Below are 22,232 nucleotides of genomic sequence, written 5' to 3' on the forward strand. Positions count from 1 at the left end.
TCATTTTTCAGGTGTTTCACCAGATACGTTATGGAACTTGGTCACTATGTCGCCACCATGCTGTGTTATCGACTAAATATACCGTCAACCTTTTGTTCACATAGGAAATCATTTCACCTCCTTTGGTGAAACCTGAGTCCATTTAGGGTATGTCGCCATGAGACTCTCTAGCCTGCCACTGCTGCCGCTGCCTCTGCATGCCGTCCCCTATAGTGTCAGGGTCAATTATTGGATGTTTTAGATGCTATCTAGCCTCATTCGATCACTCTGTCATGGCCATGCTGTTGCCCATAATTCTGGCATAATGGTGCGATTAAGCAGCCTCAGAGGCATCCATGCATGGTGCCCCTGCTGTTTCCTGTCCATTTCCGTGGTGTTTCCATCCTTTTCTGAGTTTCCCAGGTGTTTGGCCAAGCTTCCCTGTGCAGAGCCTTGGTCCCCTTGAAAAATGCTCGAGTCTCCCATTGACTTCAATGGGGCTCGTTATTCGAGACGAGCACTCGAGCATCGGGAAAAGTTTGTCTCGAATAACGAGTACCCGAACATTTTAGTGCTTGCTCATCTCTATTTAGAACCTGTCCGGAAGTTGTCCCTTTCACCTGTAGGGACAGGAAGAGCATGAGGTTAAAAGGCCCCTCCCCTGACCTCCCAGTATTGTCTTACTATCCCTACGGGGCAGAGGGTGAGAGGCATCCTCTCTCCCTCCAGTTGGGAGGGGGGGGGGGGTACGCCTGGATTCGTACCATTCGCTGTGCTATTCGTCGGTCCATCCCTCGATTAAGGCGGCCCCGTTCCAACTTTTCTGGGGTTCGTGGGGTCTGGGGATCAGGTCCACTCAACTGCCTTACGATCCTGTGGCACCCATGGAAGCCGGGACTCCCAGACGTTGGCATCTTCCAGCATGTGATGTGCCTCAGACGCGCCAGAAGTGACATTGGTGGACCACATACGACCGCAAGTTGTACACTTGTACGCGGCCGAAGACAGGACAGGTGAAATAAAAGCGGGTCATGTCCGTACTGCTCGGAGGGAGGTGTCCGGGAGATCGGCAGTGGTCTCCCTCACCATGGCAGATGAGGCAGACTTCGGACCCTTTCATGTTCTGTGTATTGTGAGTAACAACACAGATAATCACACTATAATCTCTGTGCGATTCTAAGTATGCTCTCTTAGTTTTTGCTAGAAATATCGTGGAGAAAGGGAAAAGTCTAAAGCTGAAAAATGCTATTCTTGCAGTGCTAAACTTCCAGATAACTATAAAAAAAGCAAAGTGCATAGACTGTCTGTCAAAAAATCCTGAGGGAAGAAAGATCTTCCTTCATGGCTCATGTTAGGGCTCTAACAAGGCAAGAGGTTCAGACATCATCAGGATTGGGACCCCTCCTAAAAATTCTGATTCAAATCTGGATTTTGCTGCAGAAGGTGAGCTGTGTAAAATTTTGGAATGTAGGGTCTAAAGATTGTACCCCTCTTTTATTGAACCATGAAGATTGTACCCCTCATCTTCTGTACTCTCCCCATTTCCCCCCCCCCCCCAATACTGAATGTTGTAGAACATCCCCCAAAAAAATAAAAAATCGGTACCAAATATCCCTTTCCTTCAGAGGAGTAGAACCTCTAATAAAAGCGTTGCACGATACGTAAGAAATTGAGGATGTGGTGTAGGGAAAATCTATCCAAGATGATTTAATTGGAGACTTAGGATGCAAAAAAAGAAGAGTGGAGTTTTTCCAATTATCGATAATCTCACAGAACTAGTGCTGGAGTGGAAAGACCCTGAGAGACGTTTTCAGCTACCTAAGGAGTTTAAAAATTGACTGATATTTGACAGGGAGGAGACAAAAGTTTACATAACAGCCCTAAGATTGATGTCCTGATAGACAAAGTCGTCCTGAAACAGACCTCCCCCGTGAAGATTCAGCCCAGATGAAGGATCCAATGGTACCATAAGCGTATATGGCTTTGTTTATCTAAGGTTGTCACATGATTTCATGTTAGGGCCTTACTCGCTATCAGTGGGAGTCTCAGTGATGAGATCACAAAAACGAGGGGTCTGATGGGGTCCCACATACCGCTGTCGGACCCCTTGTGGAGCAGACGGCACATTTTATTATTTCCCTAAGGAAAAAAAGCTTTCAGACCACTCAAATTTGAAAGGTCGCCTTATGTCGGCCAGACAGATCCGGAGGCTAGATTTAGGGCAATTTATAAATTGGACCCTGAAATATCTTCAGAACTTGGATTTATCTGTGGCTGAATTTGCTGCCAGAGAAAACAATGGTCATTGCAATCATTGCCTTCTGGCCCAGAAGGTCATAATTTTCTCTACTTCTAGCCCTGTCTCAAGGCGAATTCTGGAAAATACCCTACCAGAAGGACTTCTTTTTGCAGAACAATTGTCTTCACCCCAACCCAGAACATCTAACAGCTTGTAAGCTGAAAGGGGGAAACTGAGAAGATGTGTTTTTTTCTGAAGAGGCGATAGAAACCTTGCTACGCTCTAGAAACTCTAAAACTTTAAAAGTTTACAATCAAATTTGGAAGATTTTTGGAGCAGTGGTGTATGACAAAGCAAATGTCCCCAGGTTTAATTCCAGTGCTTCTTCAGTTTTTGCAAGATGGTCTTAGGAAAAAACCTAAAATGTAATACCTTAAAGGTCCATTTCACCTCTATCAATTCCACCTTGGGAGGCATTTTTTTCAGATAACTTGCTGGTGTGTAGTTTCTTTAGAGGCCTCAAGAAATTATGCTGAAAAAAACCTTACCTTGGCTTATACTCGAGTCTATAAAAAAGAATTAACATTGTATTCATCTTTTCGACACCCCCCGCAGGTCCCCTTCTTACGTCAGATGCTCTGGTGCCTTTGCGGTTCCCCTCGTGATGCCGGCGGCGTGGAAACAAAGGTATCGGCAAGGGGCTGATGTCACCCTGTATGCTGGCCGTGTGTGGGGACCCGAAGAGGAACCGTAGCATCCAAGGCAAGAAGAGTACCTGTTTGTGTTTGTTTGTGTGTGTGTGGGGGGGGGGGGGAGCGTCTTCAGAAAGGCGAGTACAGTGTTAATTCTTTTTATTAAAGGCTTGACATACTCGAGGCAGGGGCTGGCAGGCTATATACTGGAGGGTGCTGGAAGGCTATATACTGCAGGGGCTGGGACTGCCTCTCTTTGTAATCCCACCCTTATTTTTGTTTTTCAGTTCCCATTCAGTGCTCACCTTAATTTCTGTTTCCTGTAGTCCGAAGGCAGCACAACTCCCCCCCCCCAAATAAATATGTTTGTTACTTAAAAACACATGAGCTATGGGTAATCTTATAGAGGGTCAGCCTGCCAATCACGTTTGATAATCATTGTTGTCTTCCTTCCAATAGGAGAAAGGTAGACTTAACCCATTCAGTGCTAGCTTCAGACTACCGGAGAGAAATTGCGGCGAGTAAATTTCCATAATAGATGGTGTTGAGCTGTCTGCAGAGCAGGGACCACTTCATGGGAAAATACCATCATCTGTCCATATATGGTGTTTCTACATCTCCGAGGGCTTATTCTGACACAAGATCTCTAAATTATGTAATGTTTACCAGATAATAAATTTTGGGTCAGACAGGACTTGAACTCACAATCTCCCATTTCTACCATGCCATAGAGATATATTACAGTGCACTTATCCACTAAACTATGGACTTACTGGCTGTAAATGAGAGGATTCTATCTAAGGCTACAGTCACACAAACGTGTCATTTCTTCAGTCCTGTATTTGCGGGCTCTTTGAGTCCGTACGAATCTGTATATATGTGATGTTTTTCATCCATAGGTGCACGTATGGCCTGTATAAAATACGGTGGGCTTGCAAATGATGGCTGGCTGACAGAATGCATCTCCCAACGTTCTCATTTATTTCTTCGGGGCATACGGCCACGTTTTTTGTACGGCTCAAAAATGGTACAATGCACACCCATTCAATGGAAAGCTGTATTGCACATGAATGAGGACATATGGTACCTATATATACGGCTGTTTTCACTAGTTTGCGTGAATGTAGACCAAGGCTGGGTTCACATCACGTTGGACTCACATTTTTTTTTCCCTTTGAAAACCTCCAAAAGGTTGATTTGGGACCCTAAACCGCAGGTCCATAAGGATCTGTAGTTGTTTTAGGGTCCTAATCAAGCTGACATGTCTTCTTTAAATTAACCTGTGCAATATGAATCAAGCAAAGAAATGAAATTAAGACCTGTTTGTATGTTAATCTGGATTCACAGTTCCTGTATTTCCACATTTAATACTGGCGCAGGTTTTTCTACTACTCTACAGGACAGATTTAGTTGCAACAGGACAAAGATAAGAGCAGCCATTGTGATCTCTACCCCATAACCCCGAGGTGCTAGGTAGTAAAACATACATGGAAAATAAAATTTCATAAAATGATCCAACCAATTTTTTTTTTTGTGTTTTGCTGCAAGACCTCATTAACACGACCTCATGCAGTGGCAGTGAACTGGCCCCCATTGAGGCCTACTGCACCAAGTCACGGTCTGGTGAGCTGTGTGCACTGTGACTGGACTGGCTTACCTTTCTACAGTAGGGCACGGGTGAGTAGCAGTCACCCACCCCCTTCTCCACTTGCCTATGTGCTTCACCTGGGTTCTGATCCGGGTGAAGCACATGGCTGTCTGCATGAGCCCTTAGAATCTTATGATATTCAAAGTCTGTATTTACTTTCATCGCCTTAACTCCAATTCTTTGCAGCTTTTAATAGGAGGCGATACACAGATACTGGCATAGTTATCTTTTTTTTAAACCTGTATAGTTACAGTTTTTTGCCGTGCATGCAAAAAAGTCTGCCCTCTGTATATATACACACACAACTTTCTCATTCCTCCAGTCCATCCTAAAGATGTCACCCACTGTGCCTCTTTCGCTCACTGTCTGTTCTCACAGACACAGGTAGAGGGGAGAACAGGATGAGTCCCTCCTTTCCATCAGTGCTTAGAGTTTTCAAACAGTACTAAAGTAAGTAGCAGTAATGCTGAATCACTTGATGAACTTTCAAGGATTATTATTAAGGCAGTAAAGGCACATGGGCAAAGTATGTAAGATAGTGGTCAGTCCTTTTAATGTGGAGAGGTCATACTGTAGTCCACAGATATCTGCTCTGCTGAGCACAGTCAAAATTTCGGTTTATATTTTTCCCAGAGATGTGCTTAAAATTTACACACACATACCATTACCCATTTTCAGCTAGCAACCAGAGTTTGGCAATATTATATTTTGAGAAATTATTATGTTTTAATTATTACATCCTATATATCCAGTCCAAGTAAGCGTTTAGTTCCAGCTTTAGTTTTATTGTATAGCTTGTGTACAAACAGAGGCTAAAAATGCATTTGGCTATTTAAACAAATACAATATAAATTCCCTTTTTAAATATTATTCTTCCACTTTAGAAAAAAATCCATCAATGTCTCTGGGGTCTTGTTATTACCCCTATAACTGGGTAACAAATGCCAAGCTTAGCTCAGCAGAAACATTCCAACCTTTGTGGATTTCAGAATCCTCCTCAGTGTCATAAATGCAGACTATTCACACAGGACAGTACAGAATGAATTACAAAACTTCATATTATGAGGTTCATGGACTAACAGCGTAAGGGCTTTATATCAGGCCATTGGCTGACTAGTAGAGAAACCAACAAATCAGAACACGTAAAGCACGTTGGACTAATATGAATATATGACTGTATATTACAGTTTCGTATAGTCACTTATACTATTCAATAAATGGCAATTTGTTAAAGTAATAATAAACTTTATATAGCACCATCAAATTCTGCAGCGCTGTACAAATTAAGTTGTAAGAAAATTAGCAACAGAAGAAACTATTTATGAATGAAAGATATGTCACAATTAATAACATGCCTAAAGTTAGAATGAAAGGGTTTGGCTACTTTTTAAAAACTTAGCAACCACTAACAATTTACTTTCTATAGACTGAGGCCCGTTTGGTACACATGGCCATGGGCATGTGGCCTCAAGTTGTAGATGTAAGTTTCTCTCATGCTGATGTGCACATAACAATAAGAAATGTTGCTATTATCAAACATTTCTGTATCAGGATATGGAATGGAGGGTTCACAATTGTTTCATAAAAGGACTTCCAGATTACTGTCCACCAAAAGTCCCAGGTTAATTTGACTCTTTAAAGAGGCTTACGTCTAGCCAAGAATATTACATTTTTATTTTTAAAGTGAACCAAGTGCTGCTGTTCTGATCAATTTGGTTTAGTGTTGCTTTTGTTTTCTGCTTGGATGTTGCATTGTTTTGGATCATTGGGATTCACGATTCTCAGTTTATATTGCTGTATAATGTCTGCTCAATGGTCCATTGAATCAGGCTAAGGCAAAATGTTATAAGAGGAGGTCTTTAGGCATCTCTCCTTCCTAAATTTAAAACATTTGGAGAAGTATTATTTGTCTCCACCAAACCCACTAAGGAGGATTCTGGTTCCACATTTCAATACACTACATACAAAAACACAAATGTGTACTCAGTAATGACCTTGCATCCCTCGCCCCTCCCAAGCAAGGCAGCTTACTTCATAGCACATCACCTGCATTACATGTTGTGTACAGAGCACACCTAAAACTGTACACCAGGGTAGTGAAATATATTGAGGAAATGTATCCCCATTTCTGGCAGTGAATTCCTGTGGTCCACAGTATAAAGCAGCTGAACACAGAGACCAGCTCCATTTTCAGTTTGTAACATTGTCCAATACATTATTCCGTCAGCCGCTGAGTGAAGGAAATACTTGAGATAAAGTCAATTACTTTATGGCTTAAGATCCCACTGTTGACAATTTATCAGATGACGCTACATATGCATCAGCTGGTTGATGTCACACAATACAAAACAAATAGGCCAAGGCAGTGAGATCATATCCTTTACATGTAGGGCAGAACAGCTGCACAGAGACTGGTGTAGGATGCACACGTGTCTATAGGAATGAGTTGAGAAAGAGAATCACCTATTATGATTGAATTGACATTATACACTCAGAATCTATTGGGTATTACCCACTCTGAATTTTCCTGCATAAAACTGGATTCTGGCATTTTTGGCTATATATCTTTCACATAGAAGGCCAGTCTGGATAAAAAGAACCAGCTAAAACATGCTGCAAATACCATAGACAATTTAAAAAAGTCTAAAATCTACTACAAATACACCTGAAATAACAAGCACGAGGACATTCTACAAACATCCCAGTGCCAACAATGTGGACCTCGGATATATCCAGCATTAGAAGGGTTAATTCAGCAGCAGGTCTGTCCTGGCAGCCTATCCTGACACCTAGTGGCCAAGCCAAGTTCTGAAGCTTATTAGAAAGAGTCCTAGATATTGTTATAAACATTAGCTATTGCATGTATACTTCATGTTAACACTGTGCAGGGACACATACGCTCCAACAGTATCATGTACATTCTAAGCAGAGTATGCGTTAACATACAAAGTAACCATCTGAATGAAAAAATATACAAAAAAAAAAAACCACAGGATTCTTCTTTCTATGGAGAAATCGAAAATCTGTAGGGTCATTTGGTTCTTTAAGAGCAAAGGAAATTTTCTACACAATTATTCCCAGGGATAGAAGCCATGGGTCCACTGCTGAGCTACAGACATCTATTGGCTAATAAATAAATAAATTAGAAATATAGCACTTTTAGTGCTAGTAAATATTCTAGTGCAAGCCTCATATTGATTGAAAAACAGAAGTCACAGTCCTGCACTCTTATGACGCCCTCCCCTGGCCCACAGAGGCAGCACATCCAGCTGCGGTAATATGTATTCCATATAGCGGGTGGTAGATAGCATTACACTTCAGTTGAAAAGAGTATACTCTGACGCTTGCTGTCAGGGGTAGGAATCGTGTCTAGTTGTAGAAAATACAACAGAACCTGCACCTGTAATATAAACCAAGGAAAAAAACATGTTAAAATAAAATGTAGGGGAAAATTAATTTAATCTGAAATATTTTATTATTATTATGTTATAAGAGAAAACAAACATAAACAATAATCCAAGGGTTTCTGCAACACACAGTTGTCTCGTAAATCTAGAAATGAACTGATAAAGTCTTTCATATGAGAAAAAAGAAAAAATTGTGGGCATACAGAGGTCACATTAATGCCTGTACAAGCATTGAAGACGCTTGTAGTCTTTGGAGAAAAGTACCAAGTGTATAAGTATGCTTGATACTTTCCTATGCGGCATGACTCAGCAAGAGCAGGGGGAAGGTGTGTGCACAAAGAAATGCTTGACTGTAGGGACTGTGCAGAGGGGATTGTGTCTACTGTGATTCAGTTTCCTACTCCTGCAAAACATGCAAGTGTTCAGTTTAGTGTGATGTGCTTACAGTTTTTTTTAGAGAATATGAATGTTAAAACAAAAACTTTTTTCCCATTCATGATAAATGTTTTCTCACTTTAAATCATTAACCAAAAACATCCAGATGACCCTAATCAAAAGTTCACATACCCTAGTTCTTAATACTATGTATTGTCCCCCTCTAACATTAATGACAGCTTTGAGTCTTTTGTGGTAGGTGTGGATGAGGCACTTCATTCTCGCAGATGGTAAAGCATTTCTCTTCACAAAAAGCCTCCAGTTCCTGTAAATTCTTGGGCTGTCTTGTATGAAATGTGCATTTGAAATCTCCCAGAGTGGCTCAAAAACAGAAGATATGGCCCTATAAACCGCCCCTTTCAAAAATGTGCTAAAAATGCCCCGGTCTTTAAAGGCTTTTTATGTCACTAAGGGGTTAAGTGAGGAGAAAACACAGTTTGACAACAAAATGGCTTCATCCAACCACTAACCATGAATGCCACCATTAATATTCTTTGAAAAAAAGGTAAAAAAAAGCCAAAAATTTGCAGGGGTATGTAAACTTTTGAGCACAACTGCATGTGGTGTATGTTGTACGTTCCATTCAGATCCCACTTTTAGCCTTCAACTATAGGGATATGTCAGATGAAACCTTCCCACTTTAAGCAGGAGGAGGATTGATTGGCTGCAGGTGTTTCCCACATGACATAACTGTCCTTATATGGACAGTTCCATAACTTGGGAACACCCACAGTTTACGCTCAGCGAGATTGGGGATGGAGGCCATACAGCGAGATCCCCCCTATGGCCTTGAATGGCCTCTGCTGAGTGTATACTGCAATCTCCAGCATGACATAGCAGTCTGCTGGGTTTTTTCATCTCGTGTTTCCTGATGAATGAATGAACATATAGTGAGCAGACAGAGGGAAAAGCAAACTGCCAGTATAAGTCTATGGACTTATATGGACAGTGCATATGCTCGTTTCTTTCCTGGTATAAAATACAAAATGTGTACCCAGCCTTATGTTGACTGTATATTTATACACTTATAAGGCTGCGTTTAGATCTCGTTACAATTTATTCCAAATGTATACCTCCAGTACGGATCCTTTCCCCTGGGACATGGGGACGTGGCCTTTATAATATGCTGGGCTATAATGAATTCCCCCCTATGTTTGCATGCACGTAGGATAAGAAACAGTATGGATCACTTGAGGAACACCGGAGTGTGTCCAGATAGACATATGCACTGGTGAGGTTTTAATACAGTCTTATGAAAACATTTAATTGTCCCACAAATGTAAGTTCACATTGAATGATTCCTCTCACAGTTACACTACCAGATTACCTGTGACATCACTTCCAAACTCCAGCTGTCGGCCATACTGATCGGCTGGGTGGGGTTGATGGGGATCTTGCTGTCCTTTTCTGAAGGACGGAGTAAAGTTGGACCAAAGACTGTAGCAAGGTTATGAAGGGACATCTTATTCAGGCTCTCCTTCTCAGCCACCCTGAAACACAAAATGAAACCAAAATATACTGTAATGGGTAATGAAAATCACTATAATGTACACAGATGACCATTCTAGTAGAATACTGTGTGCCCCATGGATACACAGATGTACAGAATCTGTGCTAAATCTGCATTTTTGCTGACGATTACATGAGGATTTCTTCTCTCCCTTAGAGATTATTGTGAATGCACAGCAGAAAAATAACATTTAGTGGGGCACATTTACTTAGAAATTCTGAAAATGCACTAAAAGTGTTATTTTCCGTGTATAATGCTGCGTGTGCCGATTCACCAAGATCGTGCGTCAGAAATCATGAATGTGTCCCTTCCCTGCACTGGCCCGACAGAGTTCATCATCTTTTCTGTGGTGCACCTTTAACATAGAGCGTGCGACACAATTTGCAAGTTAAATATGGCGCTCGGTCCAGTTCAGTCGGACCAACCGACGGCACACCCCTAATTTGTGTCGCACTGAAGCTAGCACAGCTGCGCTACAAAAGGATAGAGTGCCACACAATAGCGGCTCAGCCTAGAAGAAGATGCACAGTCTGACTAAAGTGCGGCACAAAGCCCTTGGTAAATGTGCCCCAGTGTGTAGAATAACTTTGTAATCAACTATATTACAAAGCCAACGCAAGCAACATGCAATTCCATGCAACGGATTTAATTTAGTAAAGATAGGGGGAAGAGGTTGGGCAGGCTATACAATGTACAATATAGAATTGTAGTTCCTGAAAATTCTTTATCTGTTAACCCCTTAAAGACGCAGGGTTTTTTAGCTCAATTCTCACTCTCCAACTTCAAAAATCCATAACTTTGTTATTTTTCTGTGTACAGAGATGTGTGAGGGCTTATTTTCTCAGTAACAAAATTTCACTTCTCAGTGAGGTGATTTATTATTCCATGCAGTGTACTGGGAAGCTGGAAAAAAAACTCTGTGGTGAAATTGGCAAAAAAAAAAAAAAAACGCATTTGCGTGACGTTCTTGTGGACTTTCACTGTGCGCTCCAAACAACACCTCTGCTTGATTCTTTAGTTTGATATGATCACGTTTGTACAGGTTTTATTGTGTTTTAATAAATTTTCAAAAAATAAAACGAATGTGTACAAAGAAAAATGTTACCATCTTCTGACGCTAATAACTTTTCCATACTTTGGTGTACGGAGCTGTGTGAACTGACACTTTGAGGACATTCTGTTCACTTTTTATTACATTTTTTATGTGATGTAAAATGGTGTAAAAGTAGCGTTAGGAATAACCATTTTTATATTTTGATAGATTAGGTATCGCTGTGTCTCAAATGCCGAATGTGTTTGCGATTTTTAATGTTTATTACTGTTTTATATCAGTTCTAAGGAAAGGAGGGGGTGATTTGAATTTTAAGGTTTTTACATTTTTAAACTTTTTTTTAAACTATTTTTTAGACCCTCTAGGGTACATTAACACTAGATGGTCTGATTGTTCCTGTGTTGCAGTATATGGCACTTATACACAGTATACATTGCAATAAGCCACTGATGAAGACCAGAGCCTATCATGGCAACCGCGAACAGATGGCGATGCCAACTTTTAAATGCCACCGTCAGCATCGGCAAGGTCAACAATAATTGCGATTGGTGCTAGCACCGACCGTGGGTATTAGCGGTGGGTGTTTGTTGCATTATGCAGCAAACCCCACATCTGTATGAAGAGGGCTCAGCCTGTGAGCCCTCTTTATACATCTCCCGCACCTCTGTGCCATACATGTACGGTGCAGAGAATGAAAGAGTTAAATATTATTGTTGAATATGAAAATGTTTTGGTGTCCTTTAGTATATTTTTCCCCAAATACTTTACTCGAGCAATACCAGGATAATTTTTATAAAAAGTCTCTTGTATTGATCATCTAGGGTTGCAGTGAAAACAGAAAACTTGCTTAGTGTCAGCCATTTGTTCATTCTTGAGATTATGTTCTGGTGGAGGACAGTGATTTCTTATTTTCTCCAGTTGCTCTTCCTATATCATCCTTCATCCGCATCAGCCGTCCTTGTGTTCCTCATTGTCCTCCATATGTCCACATCAGTCATATATAGTAAAACCAAAGGGGTGTCTTGTGTCTCTACATATGGTTTTCATGAACTTTAGTCTTTATGTACCCACACAATAACCCAAACCTTTGCACCAATATAGATTGTGTATGGAAGCAGTATGTGTACTTCCAATACTTAACTCTTTATAAACACATACAGATAAATATTTTAGATCATATGATTTATCATTATCTCCTTGGTGAACCAAACTACCAAGACAAATGGATATGAACATGACCTAGAACTAACTAGAATAAGACTATAAAAGAAAAATGTACCTTTTCAGATGGTCAAGCAGGAAGAGGAACGTGAGCAGGTTGGGCTCTGGCAGGGACAGCAGCAAATTCAACATACAACTCTCTTTGGCAACGGGATCTGATAGGGCTGAGAAAGGGATTGCATTTTGGCATCAGATATCATTTATGCAAAATAATGTTGGGAATACTCAAGAATTACAAAGGAAACTCACCAATTCCTTCTGCAAAATTGGGATACAATTCATCCGTAAAAAGAGGCGCTGGAAGCTCCCGAAAATAAAGCTTGAGGGTTCCAGCTATGGCATTAACATCCATATCGCTCATCATGATTGCAACATCCTTGTTATCTTAAATGTGACAAAGAAACAGTGTCCGTTCAGGATCTCCGATTTATAGCAAAATAAAGAGTCAGGTGTTCCCATTGGCGGATACAGACAGTGGATACTCTCCATGCAGGAAGTGTATATCGCAATTTATCATATATCTTGTTGTAGAGCACTAACCTAAAGTCTCTCCAACATTTAATACTTGTTGGTTGTTAACCCCTTTGTGACAGATTGTCATTGATGCCTAAATAGTCAGGTTAATTTTTTACGCTATTTTAATGACATCTCTGAATAAGCTTTACATATCATAACAAATTTTGCTTAGTTTTTTTCATGACATGCGAGACTATAACTTGGTTGGATAGTTTTATCAATTACCGGATATACTTGAGTACAGGCCAACCTGAATATAAGCCAGGGCTCCTACTTTTACCACGAAAAAACTGGGAAAACCTATTGACTTGAGTATAAGCCTAGGGTGGGAAAAACATTGCTCACAGCCTCCTCCAATACATAGCTGTTCAGTCCATTGTCCCCAGTATATAGCCACCCAGCATGCCCCCACTATACAGCCATCCCCAGTTTGCCCAATTCATAAAAAAAGAATGTCAAAACTCAACTTTCTGACGCCCCGCACAGGTCTTCTCTTATCCATCCATGCACAGGACCATGCGGAGCACGGGCTGTGTGACATCTGCCACCGCTGACATCAGTGCAGGTGCCGGTATTGCAGCGGCAGCTGACGTCACAGCCTATGATATCGCACGGACCTGCCACAGCCGGACAGATGGAAGAGAAGACCTGTGGGTTGTCAAAAAGGTTCATTTTGACTTTTTTCTATTCAAGTATAAGCCGAGTTTGGGGTTTTCAGCACATTTTTTGTGCCGAAAAAGTCGGCTTATACCTGAGTATATATATCCAAGTGATTTTGAAATTGTTTTCTCAGGACACTTTATAATTTATGCAAGTTGAAAAATTTTGCTGGTATTTTTTGCATTAGTTTCTGAAAAAAACTGATATTTGGTGAAAATTTGGAAAAATTAGATTTTTTGAAATTCAAAATGTTCTACTTTTTCATTAATAATAGTACAACACCATAAATTACCCCAATATAGAAACTACACCCTCAACGTATGTATAACAACTTTTATGACATTTGTTAACCCTTTAATTGTTTTAACTGTTACCACAGTCGCAGTGCCAGGATATGATGTATCATACTTGATTTTGATGACATTGTATAATATTTTATTAACCCTCTAGAGTACCACGATAGAACAGTACATTGTTATGTTGTAAGGGCTGTATGGAGAGGGTTACCTAGCCGAGCTGTGTCCATATAGGGCAAGTGTCATGTGTATTATACAATCATATACAGGCAGTCCCCGGGTTACATACAAGATAGGGTCTGTAGGCTTGTTCTTAAGTTGAATTTGTATGTAAGTCGGAACTGTATATTTTATCATTGTAATCCCAGACAGAACTTTTTTTCTCTTTGTGACAATTGGATTTTAAAGATGTTGTGTTGTCATAAGAATCAGGATTGACAATAAAAGCTTCATTACAGACACCTGTGATAACTGTTATAGCTGTTTATTGTAGCCTAGGATTAAAGTACAATAAACTACCAATATCCAGTGGTCCGTTTGTAACTAGGGGTCGTATGTAAGTCGAGTGTTCTTAAGTAGGGGACCGCCTGTAATGGTCAACATTTCAGGTACATTTAACTGTTATCTGTGAAAATTAGCTGAAAGCCATCTTTCAGATTACTTACTTGAATCAAAAGCATTTTTAAGTGCTTGAATATCTGTGGCTACTCCAGAAACTCTATAGATGCCAACTTCTTCCATGCCACGCCTCTCTATTTCCTCCACACACTGCCGTACTATGTATGGTACTTTGGAACGCTCTCGTCTAGTCAGTAGACAAATACAGTGATGCTTATGAACACTAAAACGCAATATATACGGCATTAGGCGTTCAAATATAATAGATTACACTTACTTTGTCACAAGTCCAATTTTTACTCCAAAGACCCCGGTTTGTTTTCGAGATGGGAGACGCTTTAAACTGAATTCACGGCTTGTAAACTTCATTGACAATTTGACCTCTATCTATAGATCACAATTTTTGAAACTGATAAGAAGGCCAAAATATCATAAATATGGTGAACAGGATGAGATTGCAAATAGTTTAGTAGAGGTAAAGCAATGATCTCCTTTGCACAAACACTATGCTTCTCAGCATAAGACGTCATGACGCCGTTTGTTCAGGCCATTGTTTTCTACTGGGCTCTGTTATGACCCAGTGCATGCATTACCGCACCATGAACATGCTGGCTGCCCGCACCGCACAAGATAGAGCAGGTCCTATTCAGACTAGAGCAGTAATTTCCTATTGACAACGGCAGGTCAAGAAGCATTGACTTGGCAATTCAGACGGGTCACAAGCAGTGGATCATTTGCATACCTTAGTCAAAATATAAATCGTATTACTGGCGAGAACTTACCCCATTCATGGCAACCACTGACCGCTGCCAATCCTTTCCCATGACAAGCTGAGCTTCCAACTGTAGCAAAGAGTGAAAGGAGTGCATGAGTTGATACCCAGCTAGCCTGTTAATGTGATGAACTGACACGCATAGCCTGCTTACGTTAGCTTGTTCAAAACGTTAATTGTTTCCAGCTCTTACCTGCACCTGTCCCTTGGCCACTATGCGTTCACTACTTTCACCACCATCTTCCCTCACGGGTCTGTTCTTATTGTAGAACTTTTCATAGCACAAGATGCGCAAGGTCTGGGAGCCCTCAAGTTCAATCTCAAATTCCTGTACACAGAGAAACTTGTGTAGTAGGCTTATGTCGTAAAGGAACAGTGTACCAATACTGATCTGAACATGTCCAATCTGTAGCCCCAGTACCACAGATATGAAGAGAGAATCTTGCACATAATCCTTACCTCATTCCAGCTGGGTTCGGTAGTGTTGCGGTAAACTCTTGTCTTTGCTTTGTTAACAAAATAGCCAAATGAATCCACTTCTAGAGTGCAGAACAGATCTATTGGAACAAAAAGAGAAAAAAGGAGGTCATAAATAAACTCAAACAGATTAACAACTTTTACGGGTACAGGGAGAACTGTTTAAAAGCAAATCAATTTCACTCACTTGAGCTCTGTTGGAAGCCAGTGGCAGAGTGGACAATAACATTTAGGAATCCATAAAGACCAGAAGACTCATCATCTACAGATGAAAAAAGAAAAATTGTGTTTTTTTTTTTATCAGGAACAGTCCAACTTGTGTGATAGCCACCAAGTGTCCTCACCCTCTTTTCCAATGGTCAGAGGAATCCTGTGTACAGTTTGAAGTTTCACACAAGAATTTGTTAACATTTGAATTTCCAGTGAAGTAAGGGAGAAGCTTTTCACACCTAAACAAAGAAAAGAAGACAAAGTAAAAAAACTGGTCCAGCTTTATAAAATACAAATAGTACATGATATACAAGTTATATTAAAGATATATCAGATTTACACTTACATTTCTTCTGCTGTTCTCGTATGTTCTCTCCCCATTCAGCCCGCTCATAGTCTGACCATGTTAGGAATGTGTGACCCTATGAAAAATAGACTGGAAAGGTAAGACAGAGACCAGTCTGATGTGACAAGTATTGTCATAGAAAGATTATACCATTCAGCATACCTCTTCAAAAAAAACAACAAATAAATCAATAAAGCGCTGCTGATTTGCTGCCCAGATTTCTGGAAGGAAATTCTGTTTTCCACTATGATGGCAACAAATTCTAACAAACCTTGTCCAGATATTGCAGAATAAAAACAAAACTGACCTGCAGTATGGATTATAAATCCATAGCAGGAAATTAAACATTAATGAGTACAACTGCAATGAATCCACAGCAATATCTGTGACAAATTTCCTTATTAAACCATGCAACTTGGATCATGGATTTCACAGCTGATCCACACCAAACAAACAATCTGCTGTGGAGAACATGCATATTTGGATGTTCCCTTATAGCCCAGTATGAGGGAGACTCACCTTGCCATTGCGATTGTGCACTCGGAAGGCCATACTCGGGGATAACAAGAGCAACATTGACTCTTGTTCTGAAAGCTTCTTGCGCAGGCGGTCCAGACCCTTTCCTCCCTTGTTTGATTTCTAAAATAAAGCAGTACATGAAGTATTTTAGTTTAGTATTATAGTAACAGCAAAATTTTATTTAGGAAAAGGTATACAATATTTGATGGTATTCTAAATATGTCATTCCTGTGTATTCCTTAAAAACACCTATCCACTGCTTTCTTAAGCAGTGATTTCATAGTATACGCTGTGCACACTGAGATGTAGCAGTGCAGCATTGGGGCCGGAGGGAGGGATGGAGCAGCACTGCACTCAGCTGAAAGGAGGGGAGAAAGGGATGAGCGGATGGAGCAACCCTGCACGCAACTGAAGGGAGGGATGAATGGATGGATGGAGCAGCAACCCGCACAGCTGGAGGGATGCATGGAGAAATGGAGCAGCTGAAGGGATGGATGGGTGGATGGATGAAGGGAGGGATGGATGGATGGATGAAGGAAGGGATGGAGTAGCGGCAAGTGTGCTGTGCTTGTGTGTGACCAACAGTGAATTTTTAATTGATGTCAAATATATTATCTAAATCTGGTGTGCATCTTATAGTAAGGTAAAGAGGACTGGATAAAGGAGAAGGATGTTATGAAATGTCATTTTTAAAACTTTACAGGTAAATCAAGTAATATACCCCCGTTACAAATTACATACAAACAAGACATACCCTTTCCCTTTGAATATCGCTCTTCAGCTGTGAGATTTTAACTTTCATGGCTTCCAGCTCATCATCTTGTATAAGGGGAATGTTGACTGCAGCTTCAGATTCATCCAGCGGTTGAAAGCTCAGATCCGCAAGAGGAATGTACCATTTGCAGTCATACTGTTGACTTTTCCTAGGTATTTAGAAATATAAAAATAATGTTTTAGTGCTTAAATTCTTTTTTTTTTTTTTAGAAACCTTGATGCGACAAACAATAGACTCTTACCCTCCGATCTGTTTCTTTAACTTTGCACACAGGAGAAGATCAGTGAAAAGAAATACATGACGCAGTTTTCGAGTTCCTTCCACAAGCTCCACCATAAAACTGTCCTTTAAAAGCTGCCGATGCTAGTAAAGAAAATGGGGAAAATAATATATTATAAAACAGAGAATCAAAGAATTCGAGGATCATCAAAACGAGGATCATCATTTTTACTAAAGACAAGTTGTAGAAGCCCATTACAGCTGGATTGAAGAAAAAAAAAATGTCTTTTTGCCTTTTCTGTGCATTTGCATTATAATAGAACTTTTTCTGAGTTCCAGGTTTGTTTTGGCTGCTCACTCACTCTTCAGCTCTCAGCCCCCACCTTTGACATCAGGGCACGGAGCAGCTGTCCAGGAGTTTAAAGGTGTGGGCTGAGAGCTTATGAGTGAGCAGAACAGACAAGTTACATGTTTTGTTTTGTTTTTTAACCCCTATGGGACTCGGCCTCTTTTGGCCTTAAGGATGCGGCCCCATTTTTCAAATCTGACCTGTGTCACTATAAGTGGTTATAGCTTTGAAACGCTATGAGATATCCAGGGGATTTTGAGATTGTTTTCTCGTGCCACATTGTACTTCAAATTAGTTTAAAAATTTGGATAAAATCTTTTGTGTTTAGTTATGGAAAAAAACAAAATTTGGCAAAAATTTGGAAAAATTCTTTATTTTCAACGTTCTAAATGTTCTACTTTTGATGCAGATAGTCATATCACCCAAATAAATTCATAACTTACATTTCCCAAGTGTCTGCTTTATGTTGGCATGGTTTTTAAGATTCCACATATTTTACTAGAATGTTATGAGACTCAGGTATCATTTTTCATATTTTTTTGTAAAATCACCAAAACCCGTATTTAGAGGGACCTGCCCAACATCTAATTGACACTGAGTGGCCTAAATAATAGAGAGACTCATAAATTACCCCATTATGGAAACTACAACCCCCAATGTATGAAAAACCACCTTTTAAGAAGTTTGTTAACCCTTTAGGTGTTTTATAGGGGTTAAAACAAAATGGAGGTGCAGTCTGCAAATTGTAAAATTTTTTTCACAATACACTCATTTTGGGTGGAAAATTAAACATTTACAATGGATTAAATGAAAAAAGGCTCCACAAAGTTTGTTACTCAATCTCTCCCGAGTACACTGATACCCCACATACCAAATATGTGGGGGTTATGTGTATTTTATTCAATACTGAATAAAAACCAATTTGGAGAAAATCTTGTTCATTTTAGCATCACCATCTTTTCATATGCATAACTTTTTTATTTTTCGGCTGACAAATCTGGTTAGGGGCTTATTTTTTGCGAGAAGAGTTGTTCTTTTTAGTGAGCTTATTTTGGAGTGTATAACATTTTTTTAATCACTTTTTAGAGCATTTTTTTTATAGGGTATTAATTAAAAATGATCTTTTTTCGGAATGTTTTTGCTTTTTTTTCTCCGGCGTTTACTGTGCAGGTCCAGTAACGATTCTGTTTTATTATACAGATTGTTACGGACGCGGCAATACCAAATATGTTTTTTTTGTGTTTTTTATACTTTATTAAGTGTTTTTATAGGAAAGTGACATTCTAGGGGCTTATATTTTAATGTATTTATTTTTTATTTATTCTAATGTGTAAACTTTAGTGTTTTTCACTTTTTTTTTTTACTTATACATAGTTGAACTTGAACCAGCGATGCTCTGAACGCTGGTTCAAGTCTACACTGCTCTACAATACTATTTCATTGTAGAGCAGTGTAACGTATCTGAGCATGCAGGCGCATGCTCAGACAGTTTACAGTCAGACCCGGAAGGGGTCTGACTGCCAGGGACATTGGGCAGCTCCGGGGCACATGCCAGTCCTCGGAGTTGCCCAGAAGAGGATCAGATCCCCCGGTAAGCGGCACGGGGGATCCGATCCACAGCACAAACACCCTTACACGGCACGTGTAAGGGGTTAACACCCGCGATCGGAGCAGACTCTGATCGCGGGTGTTAGCGCAGGCCGTTAGCTGTGATAGACAGCTGTGGTGCCGGCTCTGTTCGTGAGCCGGTGCCAGAAGCAGGACGTTATAGAACGTCCCCGTGCGCTTAGCATGTAGCCCTGGGGACGTACTATAACTTCTAGGGGTTAAAGCATCCAAACCAAAACAAACCTGGGACTCAGAACATTATTCTGTCAGGTGCAAGGAAATTATATTGTAATGCAAATGCACAGAAAAGCAAAAAAGACATCTTTGCAATCCAGCTGTAATGGGCTTCTGCAACCTTACTTTAGAGAAAAGGAGGTCCCTGGTACATTTCCAAACTTCAACACTCAGCCTCAGAAATAACTTACCTCTCCTTTACGAACAGTCATTGACTGCCGCCGAGGTGTAATCTCTTCATTGATGCTAGATAAGAAGTTTTGGGATATTCGAAGTGCATCTTGAAGTAACGGGTAGTCTGGATGCCCAATGGGTGTATGCTTTATTAAGTCCTACAAGCATTAAACGGTGTCAGTGCTCATACATTATTAGCTAAAATGATTTCTCTCTACATAGGAAAGGGCTTATGCTGCCAAAAATCATGATTTCATTATAGTCTTCATTGCAGTAGCTAACAGCTGCTATTCCATAGTACATTTTCAAAGCAAAAACAAAAAAACATTGGGGGTTTTTATACTGTACGGAGTTTGCCCACAGACATGAAATCACTCACATGTAGAACAAGTGTACTGCGTGTCACACGATCCACTGGCTTGTAGAGCAGAGCTAGAGGTAAAGAACAGACAGGGTGACACATATTACCATTACAGCATAAAACAGGATGACACACCCAGGAATGTCCAATATTCCAGCCTTCAAGATCAATGCCAAGTTATCTGTCACAGATCCCGTAATTATGTAATGTGTCCCACTATGCCAACCAGCGTTTCCCTAACCCTTTACAGGCGCAATCACTCACCCTCCAGGGAAGTTTTAGCTGGCTGCTCCTTGGACTCGCGGGTACTTCTAGCTCTTAAATTCTTGAAACAGAAATTGAAGGTTACAGACTGAGGCATTATCATTACTTCAATGTTCTATCCTACTTCAATAACCATGTCACCTCATAGCTCATGTATAAGATTTACACAAACAAGGAATAAACCATTTCGGCTTCACACAAGAACATCAAATTATAATATTTTGTCTTCAGCAGTTCCATTTAGAAAAAAAAATATTCATTATTCCATCTTTAAATAAACCTAAGTACTAAACACTTTTTATCTATTTTAAAAGTATAAAGGGTGAAAACCCTTCTCACCTCCGAAATTTCAGCAAACTGAGCGTTAGCCTGACAACATTTCTCGGCTGTTTCCATAGCAACCTCATAGTTGTCAACAAAGGCGCGATATACACCCAGCTGGCTGGCCTGTAGATGGAAGAATTAAAAAGGTGAAGAAAGACAAAAAGAATGTGTAAAGCAGGAAATTAAATGGAAACAGGACATGTAGCCGGGGAAAAAAAAATACTTTACGAGAGATAATAGACGAGAAAAGTATCAGACCCGCCTAGTTGGCATAATACCAAATATTTACCAAATTATTACATTTTTACAATTATTACAAATGTGACATTCACCACAAGAGCATTTCATGTTTGTTTGCTGCCCATGTACTGTATGTGCTGTAAAGTTAATGGAAATCTACCATCAAAATCAAAAGTGGATAAACCAGGTATACTTGCTCATAGATCCAGGCACTGTGACTGTGGTATCTTATATTTATCATCCGTGGCATCCATCCTTCTAAAATACTTTACACTGTCACACTGTGCAGGAGCTGCTGAGTGCTGAGGGAGCAGTGGGGAGGGTGAGACAGTGTAGCTACAGCAGGGAGGGCTCCCTAGCATCATTTTAAAGATTTTAGAAGAAATGAGTTCATTTATAACAAATAAGAAGATTTTCATGCTGGATTTCCTTTAAAAGGCTTAGTTGTGTATGTATTTTCGGCTGTAGATGGGACTGTGACAATGTATTTTTATATATCAGGATTGTAGCTGCCAATGTTAGGTCTGTTCTCAGTGCAGCCTTTGGGGGAGCAGTTTGAACGTACAGATCAAGAAACACAAAACTCCACAAATACTTCAAGTGTAAATACAATCCTGGAGTATAGATTACATGCTTACAGTCCTGCTGCTACTGACAACAACCCACAAAGGTCTGGTTAAACAACGCTCAGGGCTGCTACCCCACATTGTCGTCAGCTTTGTACGGTAAAACTGCTGGTAGACTCCCTTTAATTAGGAAGTGTTTTTTAAAGCAAGTTAACTGTACAGAACTTAGACAAGTTGCGTGTACAGTATTTCCATTTCACAAACACACAGCTAAAGGCATTCAACATACATACATAGCCTTCATGATTAAAGGGATTGTCCAGGCTTGTATATATTTTTTTTCACCAATGGATCAGAATCAGCCAGTCAGAGCTCAGCTTCAATTTCATAAACTGCTTTAGTAAAATGAAAGTTCTGATTGGTTGCCATGAGCAACTAGAACAGTTTTGCTCTCAGGGGGAATTTACCCTTGTGTTCCTTAGGGCCACAATTATCAAAACTTTTTGAGACCTGCAAAAACTT

The 22,232-nt window shown here is 40.2% G+C and overlaps 1 protein-coding gene across 4 annotated transcripts in view; it reads right to left on the bottom strand.

The window, feature by feature from the left end:
• Nucleotides 1-5,322: 5,322 nt before the first annotated feature.
• Nucleotides 5,323-22,232, bottom strand: part of BCR (BCR activator of RhoGEF and GTPase) — a 32,697-nt gene continuing 15,787 nt past the window's right edge. For all 4 annotated transcript variants that reach the window (XM_072145512.1, XM_072145521.1, XM_072145531.1 and 1 more), the window contains exons 5-23: nucleotides 20,920-21,027; nucleotides 20,581-20,641; nucleotides 20,335-20,387; nucleotides 19,973-20,113; nucleotides 17,613-17,734; nucleotides 17,351-17,519; nucleotides 16,597-16,716; nucleotides 16,078-16,153; nucleotides 15,866-15,970; nucleotides 15,709-15,783; nucleotides 15,504-15,601; nucleotides 15,238-15,372; nucleotides 15,055-15,114; nucleotides 14,550-14,659; nucleotides 14,320-14,459; nucleotides 12,432-12,566; nucleotides 12,241-12,346; nucleotides 9,728-9,890; nucleotides 5,323-7,958 (exon numbers count right to left, since the gene is read on the bottom strand). In XM_072145512.1, coding sequence (XP_072001613.1) covers nucleotides 7,869-7,958; nucleotides 9,728-9,890; nucleotides 12,241-12,346; nucleotides 12,432-12,566; nucleotides 14,320-14,459; nucleotides 14,550-14,659; nucleotides 15,055-15,114; nucleotides 15,238-15,372; nucleotides 15,504-15,601; nucleotides 15,709-15,783; nucleotides 15,866-15,970; nucleotides 16,078-16,153; nucleotides 16,597-16,716; nucleotides 17,351-17,519; nucleotides 17,613-17,734; nucleotides 19,973-20,113; nucleotides 20,335-20,387; nucleotides 20,581-20,641; nucleotides 20,920-21,027 — 2,067 coding nt within the window. In that variant the 3' untranslated portion in view covers nucleotides 5,323-7,868. The remainder of the gene's footprint in view (nucleotides 7,959-9,727; nucleotides 9,891-12,240; nucleotides 12,347-12,431; nucleotides 12,567-14,319; nucleotides 14,460-14,549; nucleotides 14,660-15,054; nucleotides 15,115-15,237; nucleotides 15,373-15,503; nucleotides 15,602-15,708; nucleotides 15,784-15,865; nucleotides 15,971-16,077; nucleotides 16,154-16,596; nucleotides 16,717-17,350; nucleotides 17,520-17,612; nucleotides 17,735-19,972; nucleotides 20,114-20,334; nucleotides 20,388-20,580; nucleotides 20,642-20,919; nucleotides 21,028-22,232) is intronic.

This window comes from Engystomops pustulosus, chromosome 1 (genome assembly GCF_040894005.1).
Source record: "Engystomops pustulosus chromosome 1, aEngPut4.maternal, whole genome shotgun sequence".
Taxonomy (NCBI): Eukaryota; Metazoa; Chordata; class Amphibia; order Anura; family Leptodactylidae; genus Engystomops; species Engystomops pustulosus.